At 34.5% G+C, this 12,576-nt stretch overlaps 1 protein-coding gene and 1 pseudogene across 1 annotated transcript in view; one reads left to right on the forward strand and one right to left on the reverse strand.

The window, feature by feature from the left end:
• The window catches only part of PIGK (phosphatidylinositol glycan anchor biosynthesis class K), a 97,052-nt gene that overhangs the window by 63,156 nt on the left and 21,320 nt on the right, over positions 1-12,576 (reverse strand). Inside the window, exon 4 of the mRNA XM_006146063.3 lies at positions 2,083-2,218. Within this exon, the coding sequence (XP_006146125.1) occupies positions 2,083-2,218 (136 nt within the window). The remainder of the gene's footprint in view (positions 1-2,082; positions 2,219-12,576) is intronic.
• LOC114007384 (small integral membrane protein 30-like) lies at positions 6,503-6,672 on the forward strand (annotated as a pseudogene).

Consider the following 12,576-nt stretch of genomic DNA (forward strand, 5'->3'; position numbering starts at 1 on the left):
TCACCAGACAGACAGAGACAGAGAGACAGAAAGCGAGAAATCACCCCCGAGGGGGGATGGCCACGCTGCAATCCCTTCTCCTCCATTCTCCTCTCGAGATCTTGGGCACACACGCACACATGCCCGGCATGAGCTTAAGCCACCGGGTCCGGGATGCGAACCACAGTCGACTACGTGGGAGTCCAGCGACATAGCCATTACACTAACTGCTGGTCCCCATACCTATACACTTTTGAAATTAAAAAAAAAAAAAAAAAGAGTTAAGCTAAGTCATGTATTATACAGCTTTAAATTTAAAAAGTAAAAAAAATCTATGCCATTTCCTTATTCAATTTTTCCCAAGATCATGGGTATATATATATATATATATATATACACTTGTGATCATTTCAAATAACTTCTTATTGTCTAACAATGAAGGAAAATGTGGGGTCTACATTTTAAGATGATAAACAAGTAAAGTAAAAATTCAATCGCACACATTTAATTAAATGAGCAAATATTTCTAAGTGCCCACAACAGGTTCTAGGGACTTGCCAGGTATAAGATAACATAAAATATAGGCCATGTCTTCAAAGAGTGTATAGCTACGGGAGGGAGGAGAATAAATATGCTTTTAAATTGCTTCAGGAGAGTTCTGGGAACTGAGTGGAAACTATGTCTTACTTTTGATAGGTTTGGTGAAAGAGGAAAGATTATCTAAGAAAATTTCATCAAGGAAGACCAAATTTCAACATATTCACAATCTATTAGTTGTGTTTACTTTTTCATTTACAGACAGGGTCTTGCTGTCACAGTCCTCTCCGGCTTGGGCCTCCCAGCTGAGACAACAGCACATGCCAACATGCCCAGCACTTTTTTAGACACTATGCTGTTTCGTTGCCCAGGCAAGTCTTCCCTCACGATCCTCTTGCCTTAGCCTCCCAAACTGCTGAGATTATAGCCATGCACCCCTGCACTCAGCCTTTAGACTGGACAGGATAGCAAACCCAAGCCTCATGTGTGGTTCAAGACTAAAGAGCACAGCATTTTAATAGCACACACCACCACAGCTAGGACACAATCTATTACATTTAAAATAAAATTTGAAAGGGAGAACATAAGGTATAATATCTTTTAATTGTACATTTTTATCTAATCATATATACATAAAACTATTAGAAGTATATTAAGAGTGACTATTCTTAAATAGAGTAATTATGAGTAAGTTTTGGTCAGTTATTATCGTTTTTTTACAATTAATTTATTTAAAATGTTAAACTAGACCTTTTAGATAAAACATTAAAAAAATTAAAAATAAATTTACTGTAAGGGAGAGTTGACACATGAAATCTTACTAAAATGGGGCTGGCAGATGGTGTCATGGTTCAAGGCACTGGCCTCCCACATAGCTGACCGCAGTTAAGAGTCCTGGACCTGGTAGCTTGCTTTCTCACTTTCTCTCTCTCTCTCTCTCTCTCTCTCTCTATCTATCTATCTATCTCTCACTTTGTCTCTCTCTGATCAAAATAAAGTAAATAAATTAAATTAAATTAAAATAACTTTTAAAAAGTAATCTTAATAAAATACTCTAAAGTAGAGCTATCAGGTTGGCATGGTGGTTAAGGTGCTAGCCTCTCACATGGCTGACTGTGGTTCAAGTCCTGGACCTGGAGGCTTGAGAATCATGCTGGGCATGCCTGCATGCGTGCCCAAAGTCCTAGGAGGAAAATGGACGAGAAGGGATTGCAGTATGGCCATCCCCATTGGGGAGTGCTTCCTCACTTTCCCTCTCACTGTCTCTGTCTCTCTGCTGAGCACACGTGTCCTATGGCAAAAAAATTTTTAAACATTTTTTCTAAAATAAAAACCAATATAAAGTCTTTCTATCCTAGATACATATCTGAAATGTTCAAATTTAAATAGTTTTACTCATGTATGAGTTTTTCGATATGAACACCAGAGACAGTTGTGCCAAGGTTACAATTATATACTAAGTGTAAAGGAAAAGAATAAGATTATTTTATTCTTTAGAAGAAAAAGAATTTTGCATTTTAAAGTAACAACAGAATTTCAATAACGTTACTAGATTAAACACATTACCTCGTAGCTTCTGTAATCCACTTCCACATCATCTCCATACACATTTAGTTCCATATTCTTGTGACTAAACACTGTAGCTGGCTTGGGATTTCTAGGATTGCATGCCATATCATCTGCAAGCATTAGGACAATGTGACTAGAAAAAAAGAATTCAGTAAATGTGCTATTTAAATCAAATAAAAAAGTTAAACACATAAATTTTTATTATGTAACAATTTTGTTAATTCATGTTAGTTCTTTTCCTGATTAAAAGATATGTAAATTTTCAACTACCTATTAAAAGATTTAATTGTTTTTTTCACAGCTTTATGTAGTATAAATTTTAAAGCAGAGAAATTAGAACAATCTGCAAAGAAGTTATCCACAGAACTTGAAGTTACCAGCTTGAATTCTTTTCTCAGCAGTGTATACTTTCTTCCATATAGCAAAGGGAAGCTAAGGAATCATGTGGTTTTCCCCAAATATTCAGTAATTTTTAAAATGTTTCATAGACCCAAAACTTGTTGAGATAACATTAAACTTTGATAGTCTATGTAGTTGAACTTTCAGAGTCCTAAATGCATAAATATAAGGGCATGCAATTGGGGGCCAGCAAGTGGCATGATGGTAAAGGGCGTTGGACTCCCACATTGCCGACTGCGGTTCGAGTCTCTGACCTGGCAGCTTGCTTTCTCACTCTCTGCCCTCCACCCTCTTGCCCTCTTGCTCTGTACCTCTCTGGTCAAAATTAAATAAGTAAATAAATAAAGTTAAATAAAATAATTCTTAAAAAAAAAAAAAAAAAAGGGAACAAGGAACATGCACTTGGGCCAGCAGATGGTCTGACAGTTGGGGCACTGGACTTCCACATGACCAACCACCACAGTTTGAGTCCTGGACCTGGAGGCTTATTCTCTCTCTCTCTCTCTCTCTCTCTCTCACTTTCTCTCTCTCACATGCATGTCCTATAGCAAAATTGAAGAATAATGATAATAATAAAGTTAAATAAATAATTCTTTTTAAAAAATGCATGTGATCTATCAGCAAATGCAAGCAATATAGCAATGGAACACCTCTGCAATCCAGTCACTCCTACTAGCTTAGCTCCACTCCAACTCTCCACTGTTAGCAGCCTTCATCATCTCTTGACTAGATGCTTTAACAGTTCCCGACCTGGCTTCCTGCTTCCACTCTCATCCTCTTTCACTTCGTCTGCCATATAGCGGCTAGCATGATATTCCCTAAATAAGTCAAATGATTAAGCTTTCCTACTTAAAACCTTCCAAGGACTCTCCATTACAGTAATTAGAGTAAAATCAAAACTCTTTACATTGTCTAAAAGGCTCAATTAATCTGGTCGCTCTCTCTCCAGCTTCAGCTTCTACCACCCTCATTCACTGTTTCTTCCACACTGCTTTGTTCCAGGAATATGCCAAGCTTTTCCAGGAATATTTCACTTCAGGGGTTCCTGACCAAATTTAAACTTTTCTCCTTACAGATCCTCATATCATTCTAATCGTAGCTAGAGTACTCTATTTCATTATGTGTTTTATTATCTACAGGATATTTATGAATTTGAAATCTCTATCAGCTTCCACCAACACCATCCCATAAGAGTATTAGCTCTGTGAGGGCAGAGGCTTTGTCTATCCTAATCATCACTGTATCAACCAGGCTTAGTAATAGAGCCTGGCATATAGTAGGTACTTGATAAATTTCAAGCAAAGCATTTTAATTTTAGCCTATACTTTATTTAAGAAGTTATAAAATCTCTCTTAAATACTTCTTGTCTTGAGCCTACCATTCAAACCAGTGAACATGAATCAGAAAACTCTTTTTTTTCTACTATATACTTGAGCTTCCCAAACATACGGAGAAAATGAATGTGGCATACGTAATTAGTTTGGCAGGAGAGAGCTAGAAGAAAATGTTCTACTGCATATGTTCCAAATACATTAAAGTTCAAACTGAAACATTGTGATTTTTCTTGAAAATTGGCTAGATTTCTACTTTGAAAACTTTCCAACTCTGCTATATTCAAAGATCAGCTCTTCAGCTGTTACTGACTCATAATCATAGAACAGTGAAAGTTATTCTTCTTAAAATGGAAAATAAATCTTTTCTTTTTTAAATAACTTAAGGAGATAATTAATTTACATAAAGTTATCATTAGTCATAACTTTTTGCTAAACAAGACAAACTGACCTCCAAATGTTAATATAAAAATGAGTATTCCTTTAGAGCATATGTTTTGTTCAGGGTTTATTTCATTCTATGATACTAAATTAGTCAATATCTATACAATGTCAGTATCATTCATAAAGTAGTCATTTCAACTTAAAATTATAAATTCAATCAACATTTCTATCTAGAGATAATGCTGAGTCTTACACCCAAGTATTAACCAGGCCCAATCCTACACTATCCAAAATAAGATATGGAATCAGCCCAAGAATCTATGCACAGACAAATGAATAAATTAGGGCCAGCCCCAAGATACAGCCATAGTGCACTTGCTCAAGAGAAGCTAGATTCCATATGGTGAGCAGGGTTCAAATCCTAGGCTTGGTCAGCCTGAAACATGCTGGGCAAACACATGAGTGCTTAAGATCGAATAGGCGCAAAGACTAGAAGGGATTATGGCATGGAGGGCACTCTTATCTCTGTCTCTCTCTCCCGTCTCTTCTTTCTTCTCTCTCTTTCTCATGTGTACATGTTCTATTATGAATATGGAAAGGGAAAACAAACAGCATTTTAAAAAAGGAAATTATAAGTTAAATTCTAACAAAACTACCAAATTAAAAATACTCTAAAAACATTAATCCCATGTGAAAGATGACATTATCTTACTAAAACTCAAGACTGCTACTATGTTTAATAGAAGAGCTTCGGGTCTGTTTCTACATTTAATGTTTTTTCTATATTCTGACATCACACTACAAACAGAACTTGATGATATAGAAAATGTCTGTTCACACACATATGCTGTACAATTTGCAGCTCATAATCTCCAGGTTCTGTTTACTGTTCAGGACAATCAGATCCCATATTTAAGTAAGCTGTTGCCAATAAACATTCTTGAAATGCCAGAGATCTCACTTGTTGACTCCTTAAAATATTTTTTTCACTTGAATATCTGATTAGCATTGTGGCAGTTCTTTAAATCTGCACTGAATGGGTATCAAATCAATCTCTGCTGGAATTAAGGCCAAAAAAATTCAACAGGGAGGATGCAGTACTACATAACTATAAATAACTGCAAAAAGTTGCTTTATACCTTATTAAAATTAAGAGAAAATCTGCAAAATATATTCACTTGATATGAGAATAGTCTTTTCAGTTTGGCAAGCCTATTCTAATATACTATGGGTGATTAATCAGTTCTTTTACTTTATTTTTTCAAGGTCCTCAAAACCTACTTCACACAACAAAGCATATATAATACAGCAAAACCTACTTCACACAACAAAGCATATATAAAACATCTCTCAACACAAAACCAAGATTAAAAGTGAGCAGTGAAAATGCATGGCAAGTTTAGTTACCGAGTAGTTATTTATATAAATGATTTCCACATTGTTTGACTCATACATTTTTATTAGTAATAAAAAAGTGAGGACATACCCATAAATATCTACTAATCTGTAAATAATATATATTTACTTAAATGTATATAATTCTTATTAGTGAAGCATGAGTTTTCTTCTTTTTTCGATAAAAACAAACTTAAGAAAACTGCTAATATTTTCTTTCTTTACCACTTTTTTGGTATCTAATCTAATTAAAATCACCTGATCATGTTTATGTAGATTTTTTTCATGCTTATATAGATTTTTAAAATATCATTATCAATATGAAAATGAAATTTAAGATGTCTCAAAAAAGAAGTTATGAAATCCAATTTGACACACATGTGGGGGGGGATAGTGTAAAATAAATCCTTTCCCATTATTATGTCTGCCAAACACTGAAGGAACAAGTAAGCCCTACATCAGGGCTCCTAAAACATTCTTTACCTGTCTTCCTAAATTCTTTATTAGCCTGATTAGGAACCAGTAACCAAAGGGTAAGAGTGCATTTTGAATATTTCAGAGTCCTGACCATTAGAGTGTGAAATTTCAGAAGACGTAAGTTTTCTTTTATAGTAGACTGACATTACCTCAAAACTTTTTCACCGAATGAAATTTAAATAAATTACCATATTGGTCAAAGTGGTTTTAAACTGTTCCCTTAAACTTGTTATACACTCTGAAGCCATACTACCAATAGGATAATACTGCCTTAGAGTATCTTTAGTACTCAAGCTAGAATTGTAAGGGTTTTTTTCAATAATATCATCATCCCATGCAAAAACAGTAACTGAGAATGGCTGCTTCCTGGAAGGCGGTGTCACATGGAACCTCTTAACCTCTGCACCCTCAGCCCTCAAGATCCCAACACCATGACCTCCGTTCCGACACAGTTGGTCCTCTCACTGCTTTTGGTGCTGCCTGTTGTGGAAGCAGTGGAAGCTGGAAACGCCTTTGCGCTCTTGTTGGGGTGGTCCTCAGCATCACAGGTATTTGTGCTTGCTTATGTGCATGTGCACGAGAGAGAAATGAACAGATATGACTTTGAAGGGCCTTGTGAATCAAGCTTCAGCCGGAAAACCTTTGTGCAGTTGAGGCTAAACCTGAGCATTGATGTCTGAGTTTCCCCAAATGGTACAGGGTAGTTTCGCACTGATGTCTTTGTGGGGAAAAAAATGTATTTTTTTTTTAACAACAAATAATACACTTAAAAATGTGGCCTATAATTTGTGTTTGCTGGTTAGAAAGGTCAAAGAAGTAGGATGTCTAAAACTTACATAAGTAATATTTCACAGTTTTACTATTGTCAAGCACATGAAATAAGGAAGTCTTGTCCAGAATCCAGGGAAGTCGCCGAATGTTCAGTTATAATCACTGCCTCCTGACCCAATAAGAAGTCTTCATATTTTTATTGGATCTTTGTTTTTTTATCTCTCATGTTAATATTGTACTTAGGTATCAACTAGCTAAAAATTTAAACTTTTATCTCTGTAGGACAAAAGTTTTCAAAATGTATTCAATGTATCCAATATGAAAATGGAGAAGAGATTTAATTTTAAAAAAAAAACTTTATATTAACATTGAAATGGAAAAGAGATTTAATGTAAACAAAAGCTTTTATACTAATTAATTAGGTTACAATCCCATGGTGAGAAGTACTATATTAAATACAAACCCATTATGTTGTAAGTTCAAAAAAAAAAAAAAGAAAACAGTAACTGAAATTAAAACAGCAGGAAATATGGAGATCTCAGGGATCTTTGGTGTCCTCTTACATCTAGGTTTCTGTCTCATAGGTGTGCTTCTTTCTCACCAACTCAATTTACTTAGGATACTCTTCAGATTATTGCTTCTGCAGCAATGTAATGACTATTGGACCAATAAGCTAGCTTGAAATCAGGCTAATTTACTTTTAGGCTTTTCTTCTTCCTTTTCCGTAGCTTGAGGAATTTCCAAATTAGTAATTCTTCACTACCAGCACACTGTGAAGCTAATCATAACAAATCTGCTAGTTACAGATGCTGGACCATCAAGATTTTCTGAATTACTTTCAATCTGCCAAATATCAAATAATTAGCATTCCTAAACTATATGATGCCAGGTATTTTGTAATAGACTATTAGAAATAAAAACTCAGAAAAACACATTACAAACAAGCATCAGTGGCAGACATGTTATCACATTCCCACGTTATATGAGTCTAGAGCTATAAGCTCATATATTTAAAAATCACATGTGGCTTAACATAATAAAGTCATAATAGCTAACATTTATTGAGCACGTGGTATACCTCAAACTCTATACTAACAAAATAAACATCATAAGCATTATCGTACATATTATTGCCATGAGATAGGTATTAGTATCATCTCAATTATACAGACTATGAAACTGAAACACATAAAGGTTAAGAAACATGCCCCAGGTCACATAGCTAGCAGAATCTGAATTCAAATACAGATTTGTTTGACATGAACATCTGCTTTTAACAATTCTGTGTTATACTATTGGAACTGCCATTTGGAAGGATTTAATGATATGTTTTGTATTATATTGATAACTCGACTCAGATGGACTGAATTAGATACATGAGTTCATTGTTGCTGTTCAATATTTATGGCATATAAATAAAATAAAAATAAGCCCTTGAAATTCTAAAAGGAACTATCCAGAGACTTTAGTAAACTCTAAAATCAAACAATAGCACTAGGGTATATAATTTCTCCTGTAATTACAGGAAGGTACCCCATTAAATGTAAAAATCAGAGAACAGAGCTTCACTTAGAAGTTGAGCATAGTAGAGGCTTATATTCTAGACAGTGTACAAGCAATTTCCCCAAAGCAGTTTTTACTACACAAAAACACTGTGGGGACATCCTGCTATTATCCCTTCTCTCATTGGGTCTTTTCAATTACCAGGCCTGCTATTTTCACTCTCAACCACTTGTACCAGTAACTTAAACCTTAAGTCTTCACTGGTTCATCTCTTTTTCCAACTCCCTGCCCATATTAACAACTCTTCCCACTCATGTCGCCTTTCTCCTCAAGTTCTGGTTAATATGGGTTTTACTTTTTAAAATAATATATTTGAGTTTCATGATTTGAAACCTTAGAGATGGATACTATTTTAAATATAAGTTAATAGATGTGGATAGGATTTAACATCAGGGTACTTTTCAATAAACTGAGTAATTTCCCATTCAAGTTCAAGCCAAATTCTTGGAAACGATGAACAAAAACCCTGTGAAATATCTTTTCTCCAAATCAATTTACATTCACAAATGTCGATTTCACTTATCCTTTCAACACCTGTGACAGTCAAATATAACACAGCAGAGAGAGAACCATTGCTTCTATCAAGTCTATTAAAAATCCTCAGAACTTCCTTGGAAATACGTATTATCACACTTCCCCTGGTGAAATGTCGAAATGAGTCTGACTTATTATGAGGTCACTCTCATTGCCAATACCCAAACACTTTCATTTTTCCTTGGGGGCTATAATTTACTCTCCTACCTTTTTCTCTTCCCTGGATCTCTACTTCAGTTGAAATTACCCAAACTGACAAACCTAATCTAAACAGCATAGGTTATGAATACACACAACTGTTCAGAACGTTCCCTCTCTTTCAGATCAAAGAGGCCATGACTAGTAGAGTGGGAGGGCGTGTGTGTGTGTGCGTGTGTGTGTGTGTGTGTGTGTGTATGTGTGTGTGTGTATGCATGTGGCAGGGGTGTATCAGTGTGGGAGATCCTCCCAGGGTATTGTCTTTGGTCCTTCAGGTGACAAGTTGAGAATGAGGGAATAAAACTAACATCAGGTAGGCAGACTATCCCTCGGAGGTTGGAAGCTGTATGTCCTACTGACATCTAATGACTTCGTAATTATAATTTCTAGGGTCCCTAAAATAAGCAAGGTCCAATTACAAGAATCATCATATTCAGATACGTTTTTCTCCTCAGATATTTATCATTTATTTATCTCAGTCCAATTCCAGCCAGTCATCTGATTAAAAAGTCAACATTTTTACTATAAGCAACATTGCCAGCCTTTATCACATTTCCAAGGAAACAAAGCTAAAAAATGAACAAAAGTCAAATTCTTATGCAGAAAAGGGTTTTGTTAATCCTTTACCACACATTAATATTTATTCCATTTAGACTCTTTTAATTGCAAGGATTCATTGAAGTTAGTCCAAGTAAGAAGGATGAATATTAAAATGGCATACAATTTTATGGCATTTCAAGAATAAGGCTTTATGGATTTTAAAACTCTAACGTGATTCTAAATATGTCACCATAACAATTTGTGGAATGTCGCAAACTGCAGTGTTTTCCCACTGTTGTGATTCTATTCTGCAAACATCTGCTTCTTTCTCTCCTTTGCCTACTAATAGACTTATTATTCCTGTCTGGGCTGTACATTCATCACTGGAAATGGCTCTAACTCTACCTTTTTAGGACCTTTCTTATGACAATTAAGACTCTGATAGTATTTAGCATTATTAAATTAATGCCAATCAGTTAATGCTCGACTAAAGCAATCAAAGTAATTAGAAAGCAAGACAGGCTAATTAAAAAAAAAAATTGTACAATGAAGCAAAGAAGGGAATTAGCAAACACTGTTGGGTCAGCAACCAACAATACTCATCCTAACTTACTATCATTTTCCCATCTTACAAATGAAAGAACTAAGACTGAAAGAAATCACATAATTTATCCAAGATCGAAAAACCAACAGTGACGTTCTCAGGCCAATTCCACATTGATTAGAAGCCTGGTGCTGCAAACATGTAAGAATGAACCTTAGGAACAGCAAGGAATTACTTTATATGACAGCGGATAGAACTGTGAGTGACAATGTAGTCCTCCTATTGACTGTTCTGGGTTCCTCCCATCTGTCTGATTTCTAACTCTCTGCAGGTTGCACCAATTGCCCAACTTCGGGATCCCCATGGTGAGAAACTAGGGACACAGAGGGGAGCTGTAGCCATTTACTCATATCTTTATCACATATATTCTCTGTATTGCTTCTTTGCTGGTCAGGTAGCAACCAGAAGCAAAAGCAATTTAAACTGAGTCATCACTCTTGCCCATCTCTGACAGTCTGACTTTGTTGTCTGGCCTAACTCAATAGAGAACTAGGATTTAAACTAGTCTGACTCTACAGCCTGTTCTCTTATCCTTATGTTTAACTGTCTACTGTTCAAACTGTGATATTCTTCCACTTACTCCTTGGAAGCCCCTGAATTTTAAACTGGTTCATAATTTATTTTAAAACATTCATAAACAAAGCTGTTTAACAAGGTCATTACAAATATTCAAGAAACCAAATTACTGCACATTCTGACATAAATACCAGATCTAGTAGGTTTGCTTTATTGGGGGTACCAAAGTGAAAATAAAAATAATTTGCTGAGCTATCCTCACACTGAATTAAAAACAGAGCTCTAGAGAAAGTATATTACAGGAGAAAACTCTGAAGATAGATTGCTATAATTTTGGTAAAGTTATTAGCTTACTGTTTATAACAATAAATCAAGTATATTAAAATAACATGTAAACATCAACTTCATAAGACATATCAGCATTCATTTTTAATTAATTGCTTTCACTTATCCTTCTTTATTATAACATTTCATTTATTTACACTTGAATTGGGCAACATAGTATAATACAGTATTCTAGTATTAATTTGCTGCTATGCAATTGGGTTTTTTATTGCTTTTTTGTTTTTTGTTTTTTGGGGGTTTTTTTGCAATTGTTAAACTCATACAGCACTTTACCTCTCAGGAACACATTTTCTCGTGTATAAAATGAAGGATTTTTATAGACCATCAATGTAGAGGCCATTAAAGACAAATTTTTATCCCAAAATTTGCAAATATGGAAAGCTTTAGAAGACCAAAAAATGTACTAAAAGTACAAAGATATGAGAGGAAGAAAACTCATTGTTTACAAACTATATAGCTACCAAAAAGACCATGGTCAAGTTATTAGAATGAATAGGAGATCATCAGGTTGTTAGAACAATACACATCAACTTCATAAGACATATCAGCATTCATTTTTAATTAATTGCTTTCACTTATCCTTCTTTATTATAACATTTCATTTATTTACACTTGAATTGGGCAACATAGTATAATACAGTATTCTAGTATTAATTTGCTGCTATGCAATTGGGTTTTTTATTGCTTTTTTGTTTTTTGTTTTTTGGGGTTTTTTTTGCAATTGTTAAACTCATACAGCACTTTACCTCTCAGGAACACATTTTCTCGTGTATAAAATGAAGGATTTTTATAGACCATCAATGTAGAGGCCATTAAAGACAAATTTTTATCCCAAAATTTGCAAATATGGAAAGCTTTAGAAGACCAAAAAATGTACTAAAAGTACAAAGATATGAGAGGAAGAAAACTCATTGTTTACAAACTATATAGCTACCAAAAAGACCATGGTCAAGTTATTAGAATGAATAGGAGATCATCAGGTTGTTAGAACAATACACAAAAAGCAACTGCATATACAGCAACAGAAGACAGAAAAATGTATCTTTGGAAAGGAACCATTTACAGTATCAACAAACAACAAAAGATAAGAAAATTACAAAATTCTAACAAAGATATTTATAAAGATTTTAAAGTTATAAACTTAATTAAATAAATTTAAAAACATAACAAAAAATATTATACCTTATCCATAAATCAAAGGATTTCATGACAAAAAGAAACTCCTCTCTAAATAAACTTGGTGTGTGATGCAAATCAAAATCCCAATAGGCTTTGTTTTATTTTTTTAAAGAAATTGACAAACTGATTCTAAAATTAATGTAGAAGAACAAGACCCAAGAATAACCAAGACAATTCTAAAGGAAAAATGTCAAGGAAATCATGTTACCAAACTTGCGGACAACAGTAAATAGAAATACTGTAGCACTGGTGAAG

Source organism: Tupaia chinensis, unplaced genomic scaffold, assembly GCF_000334495.1.
Source record: "Tupaia chinensis unplaced genomic scaffold, TupChi_1.0 Scaffold000164_1, whole genome shotgun sequence".
Taxonomy (NCBI): domain Eukaryota; kingdom Metazoa; phylum Chordata; class Mammalia; order Scandentia; family Tupaiidae; genus Tupaia; species Tupaia belangeri.